At 40.9% G+C, this 20,696-nt stretch overlaps 2 protein-coding genes across 4 annotated transcripts in view; one reads left to right on the top strand and one right to left on the bottom strand.

Moving 5' to 3' along the window:
* Riox2 (ribosomal oxygenase 2) overlaps nucleotides 1-2,284 on the top strand; it is a 30,768-nt gene extending 28,484 nt beyond the window's left edge. For all 3 annotated transcript variants that reach the window (XM_016000164.3, XM_006981607.4, XM_016000162.3), the window contains exons 9-10: nucleotides 1,012-1,101; nucleotides 2,060-2,284. In XM_016000164.3, coding sequence (XP_015855650.1) covers nucleotides 1,012-1,101; nucleotides 2,060-2,218 — 249 coding nt within the window. In that variant the 3' untranslated portion in view covers nucleotides 2,219-2,284. The remainder of the gene's footprint in view (nucleotides 1-1,011; nucleotides 1,102-2,059) is intronic.
* An 88-nt stretch (nucleotides 2,285-2,372) lies between these two features.
* Crybg3 (crystallin beta-gamma domain containing 3) overlaps nucleotides 2,373-20,696 on the bottom strand; it is a 113,878-nt gene continuing 95,554 nt past the window's right edge. Inside the window, exons 18-22 of the mRNA XM_006981606.4 lie at nucleotides 13,639-13,778; nucleotides 10,266-10,389; nucleotides 5,268-5,426; nucleotides 4,359-4,518; nucleotides 2,373-3,786 (exon numbers count right to left, since the gene is read on the bottom strand). Coding sequence (XP_006981668.3) covers nucleotides 3,698-3,786; nucleotides 4,359-4,518; nucleotides 5,268-5,426; nucleotides 10,266-10,389; nucleotides 13,639-13,778 — 672 coding nt within the window. The 3' untranslated portion in view covers nucleotides 2,373-3,697. The remainder of the gene's footprint in view (nucleotides 3,787-4,358; nucleotides 4,519-5,267; nucleotides 5,427-10,265; nucleotides 10,390-13,638; nucleotides 13,779-20,696) is intronic.

Raw genomic sequence — 20,696 nt, forward strand, 5'->3', positions numbered from 1 at the left:
GGTATACAGACATACATGCACCCATATATAAAAAAATTTTTAAGCCCCCCAAACAATCCTAAGTCTTTGAGAACTATTCTATATCTAAGGCTTTACCTGTTAATTCCTAACATTGAGGGGGCTGCAAAGAGCCAGGTTACAGCCATCAGGGCTAAGCCTGGAGAAGAATGACAAATAAAACCACTGATATATATACTTATACCTTGTTTTTAAAAAATCCTGATGATTCTGATACCTAATAAATGTGAGACATTGTATGTTGCCCCAGGCCTTTAGCTAAGCAGTGACAAAGAAAGATAAGGTTGTGAAAAAATAAGTCACCCCATTTAGGATTGGGGACTGAAGGAAGTAGAGACCATTTGTGATCTGAAATTTAAATGGAATTTTTAGTAAATTATATAACTCATAACTCATATTTCTCAACAATTGACCACTTAACTATTCTTAGGAATATCAAATTCTGATAGAACAAAATGCAGATGGTTCAAGGAAGAAACTTTTTTTTTTGGTTTTTCAAGACAGGGTTTCTCTGTGTAGCTTTGCAAAGCCTTTCCTGGAACTTGCTTTGTAAACCAGGCTGGCCTCGAATTCACAGACATCTGCCTGCCTCCCGAGTGCTGGGATTAAAGGCGTGCGCCACCACCGCCTGGCAGGAAGAAACTCTTACTGATACGTTGACATGAAACAGCGATGTCAAGTATCCACAGCTGTATATGTAGCTTTGTGCCCAGAGGATTCTGAACAGAATTGAGTAAATTTCACTGTAGGGCCAAGGCTTTAACATTTTCATTGTGACTAGGTATGATGCTGTGTGCCCAATTCCAGGCAAGTCTATATGAATTAAAGGCCAGCCTAGTCTACATAGCCAGTCCAAGCCAGCCAGAGCTACACAGTGAGGACCCGTCTGTTTCCCCTTAAAAGATTTTCCATGGTGGTGAATTGTTTTTAAACCCTTCTAGTACTGAAGCCCTCCATATTTTTCTTGTTGATAACTTGACATTATCTTTAAAGGATGAAGCTCAACAAAAGATGGTGTACGTCTATCATTCTCTAAAGAACCTGAGAGAAACGCACATGATGGGAGATGAGGCAGAAGCACAGGTGTGTTCCAGCTGAAAACAGTCTTTCCTGTGCTTTGGGTTATGGCTGGGATTACTTGTGATTGACAGGTCATGTGCATTTACAGGTGCAGTGTAGACCTGACGGGTTTTATTTGACTGATAGGATACTTGCACAGGGATAATTAAGATAGCAACTTTAAAACACAACGTGACCTTATAGGAAAAGTGTGATGAATGAATGCCAAGCATTCTGCACAATTTTACTCTCAAAGTATGTTGTTGAGTCTAAGCTTTCACATGAGAATTGATGACTTTTGTGAATTATCTAATTACAGTTGAAATAGTTTTTCCAAAACAAGTTTCATAGTTGTGAAGGATATTGTGGTGATAATCTAATTGTACTGAATTATTATTTTGATTGTATGTTAATAAATAAAGTTGTCTGGGAGTCAGAGCTATTAGAGCCATAGCAAGAGTGTGGCGGTGGTGGCACACGCCTTTAATCCCATAGATATCTGTGTGTTCAGGGTCAGAGCTATTAGAGCCATAGCAAGAGTGTGGCGGTGGTGGCACACGCCTTTAATCCCATAAGATCTCTGTGTGTTCAGGGATACAGCCAGCATTGGAGACATGCCTTTAAGACCTAGGGGGCTGTACATTCAGACAGTGACGAGGCAGTCATGTGTTTGGGTTTACAACCAATGAGAAGACAAAACAACATACTTTAAAAAAAACGAACCGACAGGAAGTAGGTCTCTTTTCGTGAAGCTGGGACAGCAGGAGGAAGGGTGAGATTTTAGCTCTGAGCTCTGACTTCTTGGCTTTCTCTTTTACATTGTTTCTGTGTTTCTTATTTAATAAGACGGTTGGTTACATCAACAGGATATGATATATATGTGTGTATATATTATCCAAGTGAGAATTACGTAAGCTTATACAAAAATCTATGAGGTGATTTTTTTTTTTTTTTTTTATACTAAACATGTATCCCTCTTCAGACTCATGGAGTTCGATTTCCTCTGTCACATATGGATGCTCTGAAGCAACTCTGGAGCGGTTCAGCAGTGCCTATCAAGGACCTGAAACTTCACACAGATGAAGAAAAGAGCAACCTGGCAGTGTCTCTCTGGACGGAGTGTTTAATCCAAGTACTCTAGTGCCTGTATACAGACAACTGTTATTTTCTATGCACATATCTTCAGTAAAAGGTATTCTGATTAATACCCTGGGTGGAGGCATGGTTGCGCCGCAGACCAGGGAGAAGCTGGAATGTTTCCACATGTACTCATGGACACGAGGGAAAGTAGGAAATTACTTTTGACAAGTTTATTTAATCCAGTGTTGTAGAAAAGGCACAACTCCAGGACATGTGTCATAGAGAATTATGCCAGTAACCTGGCTTTGTCTTGGTTCTTTGGAAGAAATAACTCCTTTAAAGAGCCTCCTAAAATACTTTTTAACAGTTAAAACTTAGGAATAAAGTTGGTTTTTTTCTTTACAATGAAAATATACATATCTTTGAGTATACGTGCCCCTTTTTCTCATTAAACACGTTTCATGAAATCCTGCCACAACCATCAGAGGCATCTGGATCTGAGGGGCTTCCAGGTGCTGCTTAGATGACAGAAGAGCCAGAGACCAGTATGTACATGGAGAGACCAAGTGTATACCAAATACTCAAAGTCGGAGGTCTTTGAGTCTAAAGTGCATAGAGGTTGATATTTTTAAAAATATTATTAGAGAACTTATGGAAAAATAGAGTATTGTTTTCTTTCTAGTAAAAGTTGGGGCTGAAAGCAGTGGCTGTCTCAGGAAAGGGCAGGCTGTTGACCTGTGCATGTGACATAGTGTCACTGAGTAGAGAAAGGTGGCAAAGTAGAAGCCCTGTTTTGCTTTGTGTGAACCTTTGGTAGGTAGTCCTTTAGTCAACTTTTATATGTGTGTGACTCATACTTAAGGTCACCACTATTAAGAGTATTGTCACCTTAAGACATCTTGGTTAACACCAGGGTGCTCCAAGATTATTTATACATTTAGAGTTAGTAAAACAGTAAAGATTGGCCATACAGCAGAAAATACATTAGTACTAGTGCCTGCTGAGGCCCCTTCCTGGGGTCAGTTCATTAAAGAATATAAATACTTATGGGTATTTCAGTTATAAAAGTTTCTATATAGAAACCCTAAGGCTTATTCAATACAGCAGCAGCTTAATACAAAAGCTAATTAAATGTGTCTTCAGGTGGTGCTAAAAAAATTACTCCTCTTCCTACAGGAGTATGACAGCCTGTAGGAGTTTGTTTCCCTGTGCCTCACTCACACAGAGCAGGGTGCTAATAATACTAACGCAGGTAACAGCTTTGTCCAGTAACACCCCATCAAGAATAGGATTCATGTTTGGTGGTTAGGAGAGAAAATACAGATTTCAGGAAATTGGTCACCACAACTGGATCCGTCAGTAAAAGAAATTACATTTTCTTCACAAGGACACTGCATAACCGGTGAGAATACTTTTAGCTTTTCCATGGAGCAGTAACTTTACTGCTTGAGAGAAAGTTCTTTCTGTGAGCAGTGTGGACACAGCAGCTTCCTTCCCATGCACACAGGGCAATAAGTTGGTGGAGACATCTTTGTGATTCTCACAAGATTTCAATGTCCCATTTCTGTGTTTCTTCTCCCTCCAGAGGCTGATTGACAATAACATGAGTCTTGTCATAATAGTTTCCTTCTAAAATAGAAATTGCAAAAGAAAAGATTAGCAATTGCACAATCTCACAACCTTTTTGAAATGGAAAAGTTTGAACAACATAGCCATTATTCACCTCACATTGGACCTTATTGTCAAACTGTAAAGCTAGAAAATATGACGGTAGATGCACAGTGCCCAACAATGCCATACAAAAGTCTGCCTAGCAAACTAGCCAAGTGTCAGGTACTGTTTTGGTTTCTACAGCAACAGTGGCTGTGCTAACGAAACTAAAGCAACAACTGTAAATATTAATGGCCCTGAACTTGTAGAATTAATAGCTACTGCCATAAATTTTAACCGAGGGCTTTAAAGTATCACAATTCAGTACAAAAGATGTTCTGGGAAAGAAACAGATGGCATCCTTTATTTTGTAAATTTTGGTGCTTCAAATTTCTAATTCCACCAGTTCATGAAGTTGCAAGTGAAATTTTTACTATTCTAATGAAATTGGGAAAGCTATTTAGACTTCATTGTTGGATTTTGTTGTTCTCTGGCTAAGTGACTCATTTCATTAGTTCCTTCTTAGCACAACTTTATTATCAGAGGCCTACCTTTAACATCCAGGACAAGTTCATCACTGAGATATGAGCTGATAGTTCCATTTCGGTTCAGTCTCCACTTCTGCCTGAACTGCCCATGTTCAGTCCACAAGGCTACCTTGGCTCCAGGTGTGTCCCGACCACCAATCACATCAAGACATGTATCACTGGCCTACACAACAGTTAAGAAATAAAAATACTTCATTTGCCAATATAAATAGGGTACCTTTTCCTTAGGGTGATAATTTATCTTTAAAAGTCTTAATGGCTGATGGGAAAGAATAAGTACCAAAAATGAAATACACATTTTTAAAAGGCCCTGCTTCGGTAAAGGTTTGTAGAATTGGAATGTTAAATCCCTCTTAGCTTAAATATTATGATGCTTGGTTTTTCTATTTTAAAATAACAAAACACTGTAGCAAAGATATTCAGATACAATAAGCAGGTACTGATGATAAAACAAAAACACTAGTGTTTTTTTTAATTAGTGCTCTGTTCCCAGAGCATTAAGCACAATGAGGGAAAAGCTTGTATTTCATTTTTAAAGCATCTTTCATAACAGTTTCTTCTACTATGACTCCACTATATCTATGTGAAAAGAAAGGATTTTAACATACTTGGACTCACAGAGACAAATGATTTTATCTGAGTCGTCAAATAAGGAACCCTTTTCACAAAAGCATACTGTCTGATGTGGCTCCAGTGGAAGGAATCATTTAGGTATGTGTTAGCCTTGGTTCTTAAGACTTTTTTCCCTTTAATCTAGAAAGTACAGTTTGAGTGCTTATACATGTTCTTAACAGCATTTTTATGATTATACAATGAACTTTTTCTAGGAATCCAATGTTTTCAGCACACCAGCTGATCTGGCAGTATTGTAGTTAAACACAAATGCCAGCATCGGAAAGCATGATCTTTTACCTTGGATTTAAAGAGTCCTCGACAGTAGTGCCAGATCTGAGTGTCCTTCCCACTGTAGGGAGCGATGCACACGGACATTGTCCGTGCATCAGCTAGGTTCCCAGTGACTGTCAAATACTCATCCTGGGCTCGGTTCCTTATTCTTATGTACACTGCAGGCTACAAAAAGAAAAAAAGCCATTTAAAGGGGCAAAAACCTTAAACTTCCACACTGGAAAAGCAATCTTTCCAAAGTAGGGAAGTGAGAAGGTACTTTTTAATAAATACGGTTTCACTCATTCACATATTATTTTCTACTGATAAATTCTTGAGCACAAAGCCTAAATTGTGCAATGTCTATTAAACATTCTGCAAGGTGCCCATCTGAGAGGGTAAAAGGTAATAGTTGCGTTCACCAGAACTCAGTGTAGCAAGGCTGGGGCAGTGGTCAATTAAGGACTTGGTGAGTTTCATCACATCTCAGATACTGGGAGGGATAGTAAAGGCCAGGTAACGTCACCATAGATCTTAGTGACAGTACAGGAACAAGCATGGTAATCAGGCACAGACTGGAGCACTGATTAAATGGTCAACAGCTGGTAAGCAAGGGCTTGAAAACCCAGACAGCAAGGCCCTTCATCTTAGAAAGAAATAACTACTTTTGCATTCAAAAATCAGACGGCACTCTTTTGTCTGGAAAATACATGACACAATAAATCTGAGGCCATTAAGAATAAATAGCTAATTATTTGCTTAGCTTTTGAAGACATCAAGCATGTGCTAAAAGTTTTCTGTGCTGCTAATTTTGTCAGAATAACCAGAAACTTTGAGAGAAAACATCCATGGCTCCAGTTATATAAAGTTCACACAGATAGGGAGCCAGGTCTCTGGCAGGATGGCTCAGAGACCTATACAGAAACACAATTATGCCTGTGGCACTGTCTCCCCCTGTAAGTATGAAATAGTACAAGGGCACTGGAAGCAGCTCCACAGGAAGCATCCTGAATCCAAGGCCTCAGGTCCCAGAGAGAAAGCCCACTCTCAGTAGGAGCTGGCATCCTAGATAGAGTACTTTCATGGTTTCTATGCAAGACAACAATGAATATTGAATTTTGAAACTTAAAACACATCAACCTGGTTGCACTTTGGTAAATTAATACTGTGTTTAGCATTTCTAAGGAACCTAAGCATTTAAATTACCAAGGAGAAAGGCCATAGAAGCCTGTGACCAAGAAGTCTACCTGTCAAGTGTCTTAAAAAGTGAATTGCTACCACACTCATGTTTATAACCATCCTAGTAGGACAAGATATCTTAGAAAACTGTGTGGCCCTCCCTTTAGCTTTTGGCTTCCTGAAAGAATTGAACTTTCCCCAGGAATCTCAGGCCGAGAGAACAGAAAAGCTGAAGCCCTGAGGAACCGTTTCTCAACCAGAGATCACCCAGTTCTGACAACTCACCAGAACACCTTGCAGGACCGCCTTGCTCCTAAACAATGAGTCCACCCTTAGCAGGGCCTTGACAAGGACTGCTTAATTACACATACCTCTAGCCCTGTATTTAAATCTACACCCTGTCTCCAAGATAGTCTGGGTGGTGGGATCCCTTATTTATTATGAACATGGTACATTGAACAAATCTATCCTCACTTTTACCATTTCCCAGGCTTTTACTCTAAGAACTCTGGCATCAATAATTATTACTGTAATAATGCACTGAAATACCCACAACTCAGTGTTGTCTTCCACAGTAACAATTAATTCTTGAAGCTTCAGTGAACTTTTATAGTTCATTACCTTTGCACATGTAAAGAAACAGTATGACCTTCACAGATGACAGAACTCCAATTACTTTAGGACTAAACATCACAGTTTTAATCAATTAGACCAAGCAAGGTACTAATTACCCTTATTACCATTTGTAGTCTGACTCCCCTGTAATTACACTTAGAATCACTGAGATGCACTGTAAGTATCTTAGTGACTTCTGGATTCCCAGCCTCAAAGGTGGATCATGTTTTAATTATTCCCTGGTTCCTCAACAAGGATATGAACTATAGCAGTGTAATACCTGTACCAAAGTTACATGTAGTAAAAAACTAGTGTTGTCAAAACTGGATTCTTTTGTTGAGTTTCAAAGCTGTGGCCTAACTAAACAATGTGGAAAATAATCTAAAGCATTATTTTGAAATTAATATCAAAAATTTGAAAGGTTAAACGTAAGTCTGTTGCTGAAGATACCATATACTTTGGGCACAGAACTCAAAAGATCCAGACTGGATTTAACCTGAAAGCTTCTTCCTCGAGGACAGCTTTCGGAGTACCAGAAGACGCTATGCAAGCTGCCAAGGGAGGGAAGCAATCAGAGTCCTACCCAGCTGTGATGCCTGTGAATCACAGCATGACCAGCTATCCCTAAAGGTACCACAATGGCAATCCTATCTTGGCAATAAACGACATCTTTCTAATTGGACTTAAAGCACACTCAACAAGAAGGAAACCATGCCGGGTGCTAGAAACCTAGCCAGACCTAGGTAGGTCCTGGATCTTAAAAAGAGAACCTGCTCTCACTCCTATACTAAGCCTGCACAGTCCTAACTGCATTTTAAATACTTAAACACACAGAGAAGTGTAGCTCTCATTCCTCATCAAAGAAGCTTTCTCTTTGCAACAGATGGAGACCATCACAGAAAAATAAAGCAAATGATGACAATACCAAAAGACATGCTAAGTGTGTGTGTAACAAAAAATAAAAGGTCACAAATTCAAGGGGGAAGAAGTTAGAAATGGAAAGGGCTGCAAGGAGGGAAAGTGATATATTTTAGTTAAAATTATGCAGAAAAAGCTTGCTTGTAAAATTAAGAGGTTCTTCTAAGCCATTCTTTATCACGGGACCCTGAACAATGGAAATGGTTCTCCTTGTCTAGTAGAGAGAAACCACTCAAAAATGAGATGATTGAGGATGTAATTCAATGGTAGAAGCTTACCATGTATGAGGCCTTTGGTCAGAACCCAGCATGAGAAGCCAAAATAAGAGTATATCACACTGACTACTACTTGTTTTTTTTTTTGGGGGGGGGGGCATAGGATTCTTATTACTAGGTGGTCTTTAAAAGCCAAACTCTCTTTTTCCCTATGGCTATTTAGTTGGATTACCCAATATCCCATAGACTGGGAGGGAGGAGCATCCTGTACCATTAGTGTACCAAGAAACCACTAATGTTTTGGTGTCCTTCAATAGAACAACTCCGGCTCTCAAGGAACATGGTTAGTAACAGTGTACTTTCAAAGTGTGTTACCACAGTTTTAATACAAGCCCAATGTATGTCCATATGCTACTGAATATTCGCAGTGACAACAATAACTTTACCAGTGAGGAACCTGAGGCACTAAGAAATGAAGTGACCAGTCACAATCACATTGCTTACAAACAGCTATGATTTGAAGTGACACAGGACCATAGAGTATTGAAGGACATGGCAAGAAAATTTGGTTCATTATCTAACACTGAGGTTAGCAAATCAGCCTGAGCACCTTTATCTACTAGACAGACTCACTGCTTGGAGTTCGTGGTAGAGCTCAACAATGCTGATCTTCTAAGTGCTTAAGAACTTACACATAGAAGAGTCTGGGTTCACATCTTGATTATAACTCTTGGGTTGCTTTTGTCAAACCACTGCCTTATCAGTCTTGATTTTTCAATGATAATTCCTACCTTAAAAGACTGTCAGAATCAAGTTAAGCAGTGTTCTAAAGAGAACAGAGACAGATAGCTCATCTGCTACCCGTTACACACCTGGCTTGGCTTGGTGACATTACCAGGTCTATTTAGTCTTAACAATAAAAACCAGGAGTCAAGTATTGGGGTAATAACCTGAAAGATCAGAGAAGCAGAGCAGCAACCACCAGAGACGTCTTACCTCTCCAAATCCTCAGACCAAAAAGGGGGCAATATTAGGTATGGCCCTTCAGGTGTCTATTTTTGAGGTGGTTTTTCACTTGCGTGGAACTTCACTGCTCTAGGGAAGCTGGCTAGGAGACTCTCCTGCCCCCACTTCCTCTTGATGGAATTACCTATGGGCACCATCATGCCTGGTTTTTAATGTGGGTGCTGGGGATCAAATGAATTGGGCATGTTTAATCCAAAACTGCAGCTAAGGGACAGATAATGTTGGGCTAGTATCTAGCATTTCTTAGAGGACACTAAGCATCTATTCACTTATATATTCATCCCTTTATTGAACAAACAGTTCTGAGCCCTTAGTTACTCACCATTGTGACAGGTATTAGAGATAGAGCAATAAGTAAAGTAGGCACTGCAACCTCTCAAAAGTGGTTTCTAACAGTAAGAACAAGCCCAATTCATCTGGATTGATGTGGTTATAAGCTACATACAATGTCTTGTAGAAAAAGGATCAAAGTCTTTGAGGATTTTAATTTAGACTGGAGGGACTGGCACATTGTATTGGAAGAAGAGTTAAGAACTAGTTTGGCAAGAATGAGAAAACGTTCTACACAGAGGACACAGCCATGTTACCAGGTTGGGTGCATGTGAGTGAGGAGATGAGGCTTGGGAGGCAAGGAGGAGTCAGGTCCCACAAGGAACACAGATTGTATCCTAGCACAGTGGGAAGCTTTGGAACATAAGACAAGCAGTAGGTGTGTGATAAATACTACTTTAATTAACTTGCCAGGATTCAACCTGAAGATTACGTAAAGAAAAAATCCAAATGCAAAGAAAGTAAAACTCGCAATTAAGGATCATTTTTCTACTACAGAATTTACAGTTTTTTAACTTCTGTGAAAAAGTATGACTGATGGAACTTGGAATTTAACACTAAAACCCAGTATTGACCGTAAATAAAATTTTATGAACTGGCTAAAATGTGTAAGAAATTATTCCTGCATAAGAATAAAAACTCCCCCTTGGTTACATAAGTGACCAAGTGGTCAGTATTTTAGTGTGGTTTATGACAGTTCTGCCAGAAAATCAAGCTAACACGTTAGTTTTCTACTTCTTACCTGCTTCATAGGGCGGATGGAACCAATCGTTTTCCACCCACTGAATGCTGTCCAGTTTGGGATCTCATTAGGCACAAGGAGGATTTGCCTTCCCAAGAAATTGGATCCTTCATAAGCTATCCATCTGCAAGAAAGCAAAAAAGAAAACTGTGGGACATTGCAAACAACAAAAGTAGCCTCTTAGTAAAAACAACTGTTACACCATTTTGCTTTACAGCTTCGAGGTCTGCAGATTTCAAATGTATATAATCACACATTTCTTGGTAGAGGCCTAGAAGATAGCGACTACATGTGGAGTCAGAATGAAGTGTCCGGCTCCTGCACTTCCAAAATGAATGAGGTTCCCTCAACTCTGAAATTCTCTACTCCTTTGATAGAGCAAATCTCAAAGCATTTTAACACCGAAACACATTATCTTGGCCTCCCACTATTACTCAGGAGGAAACATTCTGTTTCCCTCAGGTTGTCACATACGCTGGAGCTTCTCCAGACAGCTGAAACCTCTCTAGACATTTCTTCTTTTACAACTCTGCCCACAACTTCCCAAGGCCACCAAGGGCTACTCACAGAGATTCCCGTTTACTCTTTTTTTTTTTTCTTTTTGAGACAGGGTTTCTCTGTGTAGCTTTGCGCCTTTCCTGGAATTCACTTGGTAGCCCAGGCTGGCCTGGAACTCACAGAGATCCGCCTGTCTCTGCCTCCTGAGTGCTGGGATTAAAGGCATGTGGACCACCGCCCGGCTATTCCCGTTTACTCTTTAAAGATGGCTCCTTTGCAAATCTTCCCTACCACTGTTGTGTTCAACCCTGGTTGTGTAAAAGTGCTCAGGGCCTTGAGTGAGAACCAGGACATTACTTGTGCACGGTCATGTCTATTTCTTTCCATGCTGGCTGTGGCTGCTTTTAAACCAGGGTGACAGTTTCCTAAGTGTGAGACAGAAGGCCCACAACTAAAAGCATGCTCTGGTCCTTGACAGTTTTCTGAGCCCTGTGTTCACTAGTTGCCAAACGGGGTGACTAAACACTAGACCTGCCAGAAGGACCCAAAATTTTAAGGGAGACTCAAGGTCTCGGAGACACTTTGAAGACAGTGTGGAGGATGAGGCTTGCTTCAGACACAGTACTCTGGAAGTGCAGTATGTGCTATCCAACACTCCATCAGCCTATAACCTAGGAGATGAGGTAGAGAGCACCAGTAGCAGGAAAGTATGCCTGTGCATCAGGGGGGAGTGTTCCCCAAAACAGGTTCTCTCAAGGCTTGTGGTGTGGACTAGCGTCCCCTAAGGTCCCATGTGAAGCACCTGGTCTGCAGGATATAGTCTGCAACTACTTGGGATGTAGCTGAACCTTCAGGATGTGGCACCTGGTGGGAGGTCCTTGAAGGGACATTGTTACCCTGGTCCCTTCCTTTTGCTTCTTGGCTCATGGTGTTCTCCAAGTCACATTCCTATCCTGGTATGCTACGCAAAGGCCTGAAGCATTCTGATCTCAGACTAGAACCTTCAGAACCAAACAAACCTTTTCTGAGTTTAAGTGCCGCAGTCATTTTGCTGTAGTGGCAGGAAGCCACTGCTGCTATAGCAGTGACGTCTGTTTTTCAGTTTTACAGAAAATTTCTTTATCTCACAGAGGGGCATTGGCTAGTGCAGGAAAAGACACCAATTCCTACGTAAAAGTTGTAGGCAGGAGGGAGGAACTGAGGAAAGCCTGATTTATTCAGTCCAAAAAGCTTGAGTAGACTCTTGACTCAAACTGACTGCTGTGAGGAAAAGTCTCTTTTTCCCACAACTCAGATCAGGCTTAGCCAAATTATGGGCATATTGAGGTAGTGGGATAGACAGCCTCCCTTGACCTGTTACAGCTGCCTGCACAAATCCAATCAACCATGTGCAAAGGCAAAGGCAGGTCATGATGCCCAGAGATGCTGAGCCACCTCTCCAGTGTTTAACAAATGAATCCCACACATGGAAAAGGTACATGGGATCCCATTACCATCATGGATCCAAGATGCAACAGTGCACAACTTGTCATGGAATAGGTGGTTCAACATGAATGGTATCCTGGAAACCCACTGTAGCCCAGGAAGGGCTTTACACAGATCCACTGTCCTTGAATCTGCCCAGCAATTCTATTGGGGAGACTTGTGAATAGTGGATAGATAAAAAGCTACCAAGAATATAGTTGTCAAGATGAAATAACACACATTATTAGAAAGGAATAAAAACAGGAAGGCGAGCACTCTGGCAGTGTATCAAATATCAGTTTAACTTAAGATATGTAAAAAAAAACCTGAAAATCTTATAGAGGGTTTTGAAATGCACCTCAAGTGCTACTAGTTTACTAGAAAGGAATATTCTGGAATCCTATGCTAAGACAGCAAACCAATTAATTTTAATAAAGACCAAACCATAAGAAATACTTTTCAAACGAAAATTTAAATTGTTGTACATGTGTATTATGTAAAAGCCATTTTGTAATAGTTGACCTAATTTTCTATTTATCATCTTGACTTTCTTATTGATCACCCCATATATTTAAACAGTTAATTACCACACAATTTAAAAGCCATAAGCAATAAAAAGCCATTTTTATATTAACTATTGACACCTATGCATGTTTTCATAGTTGAGTTTTGGGTGAAAATCCAGCAGCATAAGAGCAGGAGCTGGCTCCTATGCCATACTCTCAGGGATGTACAGGAGATTTGTTCCCCGGGAAACAAAGCTTCAGCTACAGGCCTCTCAACCATCTCTGTTAAACACAGATGCTCAAGTACTGCCTAATTTGTACATTAATAACAATGCTTTTTAAAGACTGCTTCCCAAAGTGTAAACACACAAGGCCTGTGCAACCCAGCTCCACTCTATGACTGGTAACAGAAATGAACAGAAACGTTGGTAGGTAGCATGCATCAACCAGTGTGGTCCATATGAAAATGAGCGTGCCAGTAGGGACTGCTTGCAGATAAACAAGGTGGGAGTAAAATCAAACCATCTTAGTCTTTTAAATAGTCACTTGCCTTACACAGGCAGTGAGTGCTATTCACAGTCAAAATTGATGATTTCATAAAATTTCCCCTGAAAGGGAAATGAAGTTTAAGTAAGGAAAGCTACTTGGTGGAACTGCTTTATGATCAATGTCTCTGGGGTACCAGCCCTCCTCCCCGAAGGGTTCTTTGTCCCAGATCACCGCACAGCATCATTTATTGGGCATGGCTCCACCTTCTCCTTTTCAGACAGAAGCTACCACTCTATCAAGAGTAACAGGAACTGGAGCACCAGTGGGCTCATGCAGCAGGGGTGGGGAGACGGCACCCGAGCAGCTCTATCCTGATCCACTGACTGAGCCAGACTGAGCCCCTCTCCCATACTCACAGTCCACTCTTTATCCACACAGACTGGGTATAGAAGTGCAGGTCCTTGTTCAAAACAGAATTCACAGCATCTTCAAGATGTAACTCTCTTCCCTCACAGTGTTCCAGGGCAAAAAGGCTGACAGAAGGTTCTTCAAAAACCTAACACATACAAAAAGAGAAAAAGCATCATCCCAGGCATGGGCACACCTGAAAGAAACCTAGTCTCAAATACATCCTCAAGAGAAAGGGCACTCTTCATTTAAAACATAGCTAGAATGTGCACACAGAGGCAACTTGCTCACCAAAAATAATTCATGTAGGACAATAAAAGCAATGCTATTCTTTTTTCTTATTAGTATATGCATGATAGCTGAGAGACTTGAGAAATTAGATACCAAAACAAGACCACACCCCTGTGTTTGAGGCATTATTAACTAGCAGATAAGGTAGAAGAATTATAGTAACAGTATAGTGCAACATATGGTACAAAATAAAAAAAACAGGGCCCGTGAGAGTACTCAAGAAAAGCAGGAAGAAGACTCGATGACAAGGCATGGAATATGATGGCTCACGACTGAACAGATGCAACAAATTGAGGGGGGGGGGGAGAAGATTGAGGGAAGGTGCTTTGTGCAAAGCAGACATGCTTGGGTGTACGGGGGTGGGGGGGTACACAGACATGCTTGGGTGTAGTTAGAGGAGTAGTCAGCAGAACCAACCATCAAGAACACAAGTCCCACAGAGAAGGTGTTGATGTGCTCACGGGCTGTCTTCATGTACTAAGATGTCACATGTCCCTCTGTGCTGATGGGAATGAACAGATTGACTGCCAAGGCAGAGTCAAGGACTAAGACTGTGATGAAGCAGCTGGATATAAAGGAAGCAGTATCCAAGCAGCCAGAACTGTGGCTGGTCAAATATAAGTAAACATAGGCTCTTAGCTTCAAGAGGAAAAAAGGCTTCAAAGCGGAGGGTAGGAATGGTACCAGAACACATGTGCTGTAAAGTGAAAGGGGAAATACTGGAGGTGGAAGAGCTTGGGGAGGATGGCGGAAGGAATCTGGAGAAGGGTCAACTAAAACTAAGCATCAGGGAAAATGTCACAGGGACACCTGCTACTTTGTAAGCCAACTGAAACATTTTTAAGGAAATAAAACATCAAAACCAACTGGCTCACTCCCAAGTGACCTGGATATACACTTGCAATGGAGGGAAATGACTTGAGTCAGCCCTCCCAGAGGTGTTTGGGATGGCAAAGGCATGGGAATCATTTAAATGTCCAACTCAAGAGGGGACTGGTTCAATAAACAAGGCAATTACTCAGAGGAAGTCTAGGGAGCTGTGGAAAGAACGAGAAGCACTTGAGAGAATACCAAGACAAAGTCTGTAGAGTCAGGAAAGAGAGATGATATAAAATAGCATATGTCACAGGACATATGGAAAAAGGAAAATTCATACATATAAACATGTACTTGTATATATTAAGCTTTGTCTAAAAAAATACTGCCTTTTCTGAGACTGTGTCTAAGAATGCAAAGGGCACAAGAGGAACAAAAGCTTTTACTAGATGGGCCTTTTGCGGATTTTTTATTTTGAATCCTGGTAATAATTTTATTCAGAAACATATTGGTAATTATTGTTAATGTATTTACATATGTATGTGTTTTTGTGGGGTTTTCTTAATATGACCACGAGAAATTTACCTGGCAACAGCATGAATAAAGAATAGAGAAACAGGAAGTAATAGTGCCAATATACTGGTAGAATATTTGCAGTTAAACAGAAAGAGAACCAGACATGATGTGGAGAGGGGTGTGTGTGTGTGTGTGTGATTTAGACACAAGGCAAAACCAGGAAAATTGGAATAGTGATAAAGTAGGTATGCTAAGGCAAACAAATGGACACACTGGGAGGGGACGTGCAAAGGTGGAGTGGGGTGGGGTGTGGGGCGGCTAAACTGGTAACGTATCTGCCGTGCAATCCTAAGAACCTGAATCTGAATCCCCGGCACCCACACAAAAGCTGAGCCTGGTAGCACACACTCGTAACCCTGGTGCTGGGAGAGTGGGAACAGAGAGATCACTGGAGCTTGTTGTGCCCAACCAGTCTAGACAACCAGTAAATTCTGAGTTTGGTGAGACCTTGTCTCAACAACAAGGTGGAAAGCGATAAAAGGAAGGTACTTCACTCAACTGCTGGCTTCTATTGCCCACACAGGTGCATGTATACACACATCTTAAAAGAAAAGTAAAACTGGAAGTACTGGTGTACCTATTGTTATCTACAAGTAAATCTGTAGAAAAACCTTGCACAAGACCTAGGAACATATCATTAGAATTGGAAGTCTTCATCCTAGACTAGAAGAAGGATAAATGGGAGAGAGAGAGAGAGACGTGGGACATATGCTAGACTCTGACATGGACTGCAGAGAGAGGTCCTGGTGCCTTTGAAAAGTCCCAGAAGCTGTATGGTAACCAAAGCCCGAGTTGAGAGAAGAGACCAGGAGGAGACTATCATTGTACCGACTGATATACAGGTGGGGACAGGTGGGGAGGGACGACAGACTGACCAGGAGAAGAGAGCCCTTCACACTACAAGACAATGCTGCTGAGTCGGAGACAGCAGTGAGGCTGTGTCGGCTGGCCAGTGAGGATATGATGGTGACCTGGTGAGAACTGTCTTCCTGGTGTGTCACATGAGGAGAGAATCCGGGCTGAGGGCTGAGGAGTCAATGCCAACAAAGTGCAGATAAGGTGGGTCTATATATATTCCTCTTTAGAAACAATAATGTGAACAACCAGCATAGGGGTCTAGGCACTTGCTTATGGGAACCACACAAAGTTCTAATGAACAGAAAGGCTGAAGGAGGGATGACAAGAGGGATGGCTGAGGGGAAGAGTAAGAAATTTAATCTCATGGTCCATATTACTTCAGAACCTCCTGCTAGATTGGCCCATGAGGGGATGGGTCTCACTGAAAGGGATGTACTATACTTCTGAAATATAACCTGCTTGGTCGGCATAATGTTACTTGTATGAATATGATTTCAAGGCTGCTATCTGGGTATTAGATAACCCATTTGGGAGCACTACCCAGGGAACTCTTTCTCCTGTTCTCAGCATTCTTCAGTTCCTGTAGTCTCATTGACGTGGCTGCCTGAACAAGCCCAAACACCACCAACAGACATGCTAATGTGGAAGGGGAAAGAAAATCCCCTCAATGCTAGACACAGAGAATATATAAGTATTCTTACCTTATGAGCCCAAGGGCCTAGAAATCAAGTCTTGTACTCTTTCCACAACTTTCTGTAGCAACAGAAGTAGTGTATATCTGCCCTGTCCAATATGGCTCTACTAGAGGTATGTCGCTATTGTACACTTAGAATGTAGTTCATCTGACAATAAGCTAGAGCCATTTAATTACATTTAAACTTAAATAACCATGTGGCTAGCACACTGGATTAGACTGTGCAGAGCTAGGTATCAGAAGACAGCAGAAGTCAGCAATCACCTACTGTGCAGAGACCACAAACTTAAAGTGAACTACTACCCAGACGCATTGGTCTTCCCTCCACAAACACAACTTACTGACTTAGGAGGAGAAATTCATCACTAGTCACCAGGTTCTCAATTCTCTGGTTGCTTCCCCTGATATCTACAAACTAAAAATTAGAAGTATTCCAATAGTTGATGTAATAAAAGTGATTAAAAAATGAGCTAATTAAAGTCCAAAAGAAACTTCTGGATTGACTGTTGAGACTTTTTCAATATCTTTATGTTAAAGGTTTTTAAGAAGCATTTCAGATGACCTCTGTCCACACATCTATTTGATGAGCTATGGTTGAGAGAGAAGGGCAGACAGACAGGCAAGGAGCCTGGAAAGGGTTCAGAACCAACCATTAGGAACTCTCTCCAGGAAAGTCTCTTATGCAAAAGGTGACAAGACAGTACAAGTTTGATAGTTATGTAGTGAGATTTGTAACCCACAAGAAAAAAGTTAAAAGCCTACGAGAGAATGTAATTTAAATTCTATGCATTATTCTAAGTAAAACAGGGGTAGTGTCTATGTCCCTTGTCCTTTTGTTTTTGCTTTTTGAGACAGGGTTTCTCTGTGTAACAGCCCTGGCTGTCTTGGAACTCACTCTGTGGACCAGGCTGGCCTCGAACTCACTGTGATCCACCTGCCTCTGCCTCCTAAGTGCTGGGATTAGAGGTGTGCACCACCACTGCCGGGCCCTTCTACTTTTAAAGATACCCGCTAAGGCATTTTTGAAAAGGCTACCTTTAAGCTCAAATGCCATCAAATCTGTTAGCTCTAGCAAGTTAATATCTCAGAAATTTATCTTTTTTGTTTGTTTTCTTTTTCAAGACTGGGTTTCTCCGTGTAGTTTTAGTGCCTGTCCTGGATCTTGCTCTGTAGACCAGGCTGGCCTCGAACTCACAGAGATCCACCTGGCTCTGTCTCCTGAGTGCTGGGATTAAAGGCATGTGCCACCACCGCCTTTATCTTAAAGAAGATGGAAAGTCTGAGGGCACAAAAATGATTTCTCTATTTGAAATGATATAGGGAAGTTGAGGGAAAATGTACCAAATAACTGAGATAATGTTTTAAAGGGTTTGTAACAGTTTATATGAATCAATAAAGGATACTTTAAAGGAGAGCAAGTGGCAGCACAGTACAGCCTGGCAGCATTATCCAAATAAGAGAAATGACCAACAACGCAAAGTGGGGAAATGACCCATTTCCCTTCTGACAGTCAAAGGGCAGCATCTAGTCCAGCCTGGCACACTTTTCACTTGAGAGCACCCATTGTTTCCAAACTCAAAGATCCCTCTTCTAGAGATCTGATATAGCAGACATGTCTATGTGTGAGTTATTAAGTTTTAGACTGTTTCAATTTAAATGTTTCCTTTATAAATATAGGTAAGTGTATACTTAAAACTTATTCGCATGTGTACTCAAAGCATTAGAAGATTTGGAAGGGCAACACGGTGCTGACCTGGACATGATTATGAGATTATGGGGGTGACTATTATTCAGAAAGAGTGTTCAAGAAATATTTTTAAAAATCGTCTATGTGCTGATGCATTTCCCAAATTTGAAGATAGCAAGATACAAAAGTTAATAAGTATTCAACACTGAAGATGACAGAAGAATCTGTATTTTATAAGAACAATAGAAACCACAAGAATTTAATTACAAATTGAGCTCTGTAAATGTCATGGCTCTGGTCCATGTTAAATTAGCAGAGAGCCAACCACTTGGGGCTAAAGGTTCCTCTTGGGAGTGAGCAGTAACAAGACATTCCTGCCAGGTCAAGTCTAAGCCATGCAAAGAGGATACAGTTTCAAAGAGGAGTGTGTGGGCAGGTTATGAAAGAAAAAGAATGTTTGAATAATTCATTTGAGTGAAAATTTAAATTAGAAAAAAAAAAACACTGTTCCTCCTTGTCCCATCAATTAATATATGTTGAGATAATAACAGTAATATTTACCATTGCTTCATAAGTGCCTGCTTGTTATTAATGCTCTAAGTATCTAACTCAGTGTATATATATGTATATATATGATATATATCATATATAAGTATATATTCATCTTTCTATGATAATGAGGGTCTAAAACAAATTTTCTCCCTAACTTATTTGGCAACAAATTTAATCTGAATAAACAAAGTATATTTATAATATTTACTCAACTTGTATTGATGCATAAATTTCATTCTGGAAACAGAAATGTGTTTAGTTACAGAATGCTTTTTGGAATCCTCAGACTGTTTTCTTAAACACCATATATAAAAACTAGATTCTTTTTTAAATGTGAAAAAGTCCAAATCCGAAACTACATTCACATTAGGGATATGGAACTGAATCCACATTTAATCTCTAAGGTTTACCTTTGATGCTGGTACTATTTTCATCCACACTCTGCAGCTGAGGGGTCAAGGCACAGGTCACAGAGGGAAGGGGCTGGCTTCTGAGCCCGCGTCCATGGCCCCTGAAGCAGTATTCCTAATCCCTCTGCCACTGCTCTAAAATGTTCTGGGTACCAATCATTTTATGATGCCGAACCCCAGCAGGCAGCAAGTGTGAGGTTGCCTGAGGCACGGTGAACATCGAAGATCCCAACTTTCTACATACAAACACACCTCTGCCCAGTATACCTGAAGGCTGAGACCGAGGTGCATGGACTCTGCCAGAAGAACTACAGTCACATCGTCAGACCTTCAGTGTAAGTGTATGAGAAGCTTAAGTCTCAGTGCCAATTTTAACTTCCTAAGAACCAATATATGGCATACTTTGACACTGCATACGTCAGTTCTTTAGCTTTCAAATCACTGTTTCCAGGGAAAATGTGCTGACTGGAACCCAAGGCTTACTAACTGGTGAGGCTGTAAACATAGCATTTTTTTACTTAGAAAGTATTAGACACTGAGAACAGTTCTATCTGTGCAGCACAACAACTTAAGCTCCCCAAATCTTTGCCCAATGATCCAGTGTACAGGGAAGCGCAACCAAACTGACTTAGTGACCTGAACTGTATATAACGTGTGGCCCAAACACCAGTCACTTCCAAAGCAATGCCAAGCTACTGGGAAAAGCTACATGAAATGACGATGATCGAACAGAAGGCTCATAAACCTTTAAAAAGACTAATATGATATCCTCTGGGCTACAAAAGTCTATTAACACCTTCAGCCTAGCAAGTCCTAATTGTGGATGACCCCATCGCTCGGCACTGCACTACCAGGCTGAAGCACCAGCTCATTTCATCTTCACCCTTAGTAGCTCAGAAAGTGGAGACCTAGAGAAAAACCACACACTTGGGTACATTCAGGTAAGTGTCAACGGTGGCGTCAGGGCTAGCCAAGAGCTAGCCGAGACAGACACCAACAGTCACCCTTCCTACAGAGCCCTCTGCACTATCTTAGAAAAATAAGCTTCACTATTCCATGTAGGCAGCCCCCTTTTCACATAAGTTATACTTCACTTCAAAAAGAGCAAATACCATGACCATCCATCCAAGGTCCAAAAGGTATGATCTTGATTTTCCATTAGTATTTTTCTAACTTTCATTG

Source organism: Peromyscus maniculatus, chromosome 12 (genome assembly GCF_049852395.1).
Source record: "Peromyscus maniculatus bairdii isolate BWxNUB_F1_BW_parent chromosome 12, HU_Pman_BW_mat_3.1, whole genome shotgun sequence".
In the NCBI taxonomy this organism is placed as follows: domain Eukaryota; kingdom Metazoa; phylum Chordata; class Mammalia; order Rodentia; family Cricetidae; genus Peromyscus; species Peromyscus maniculatus.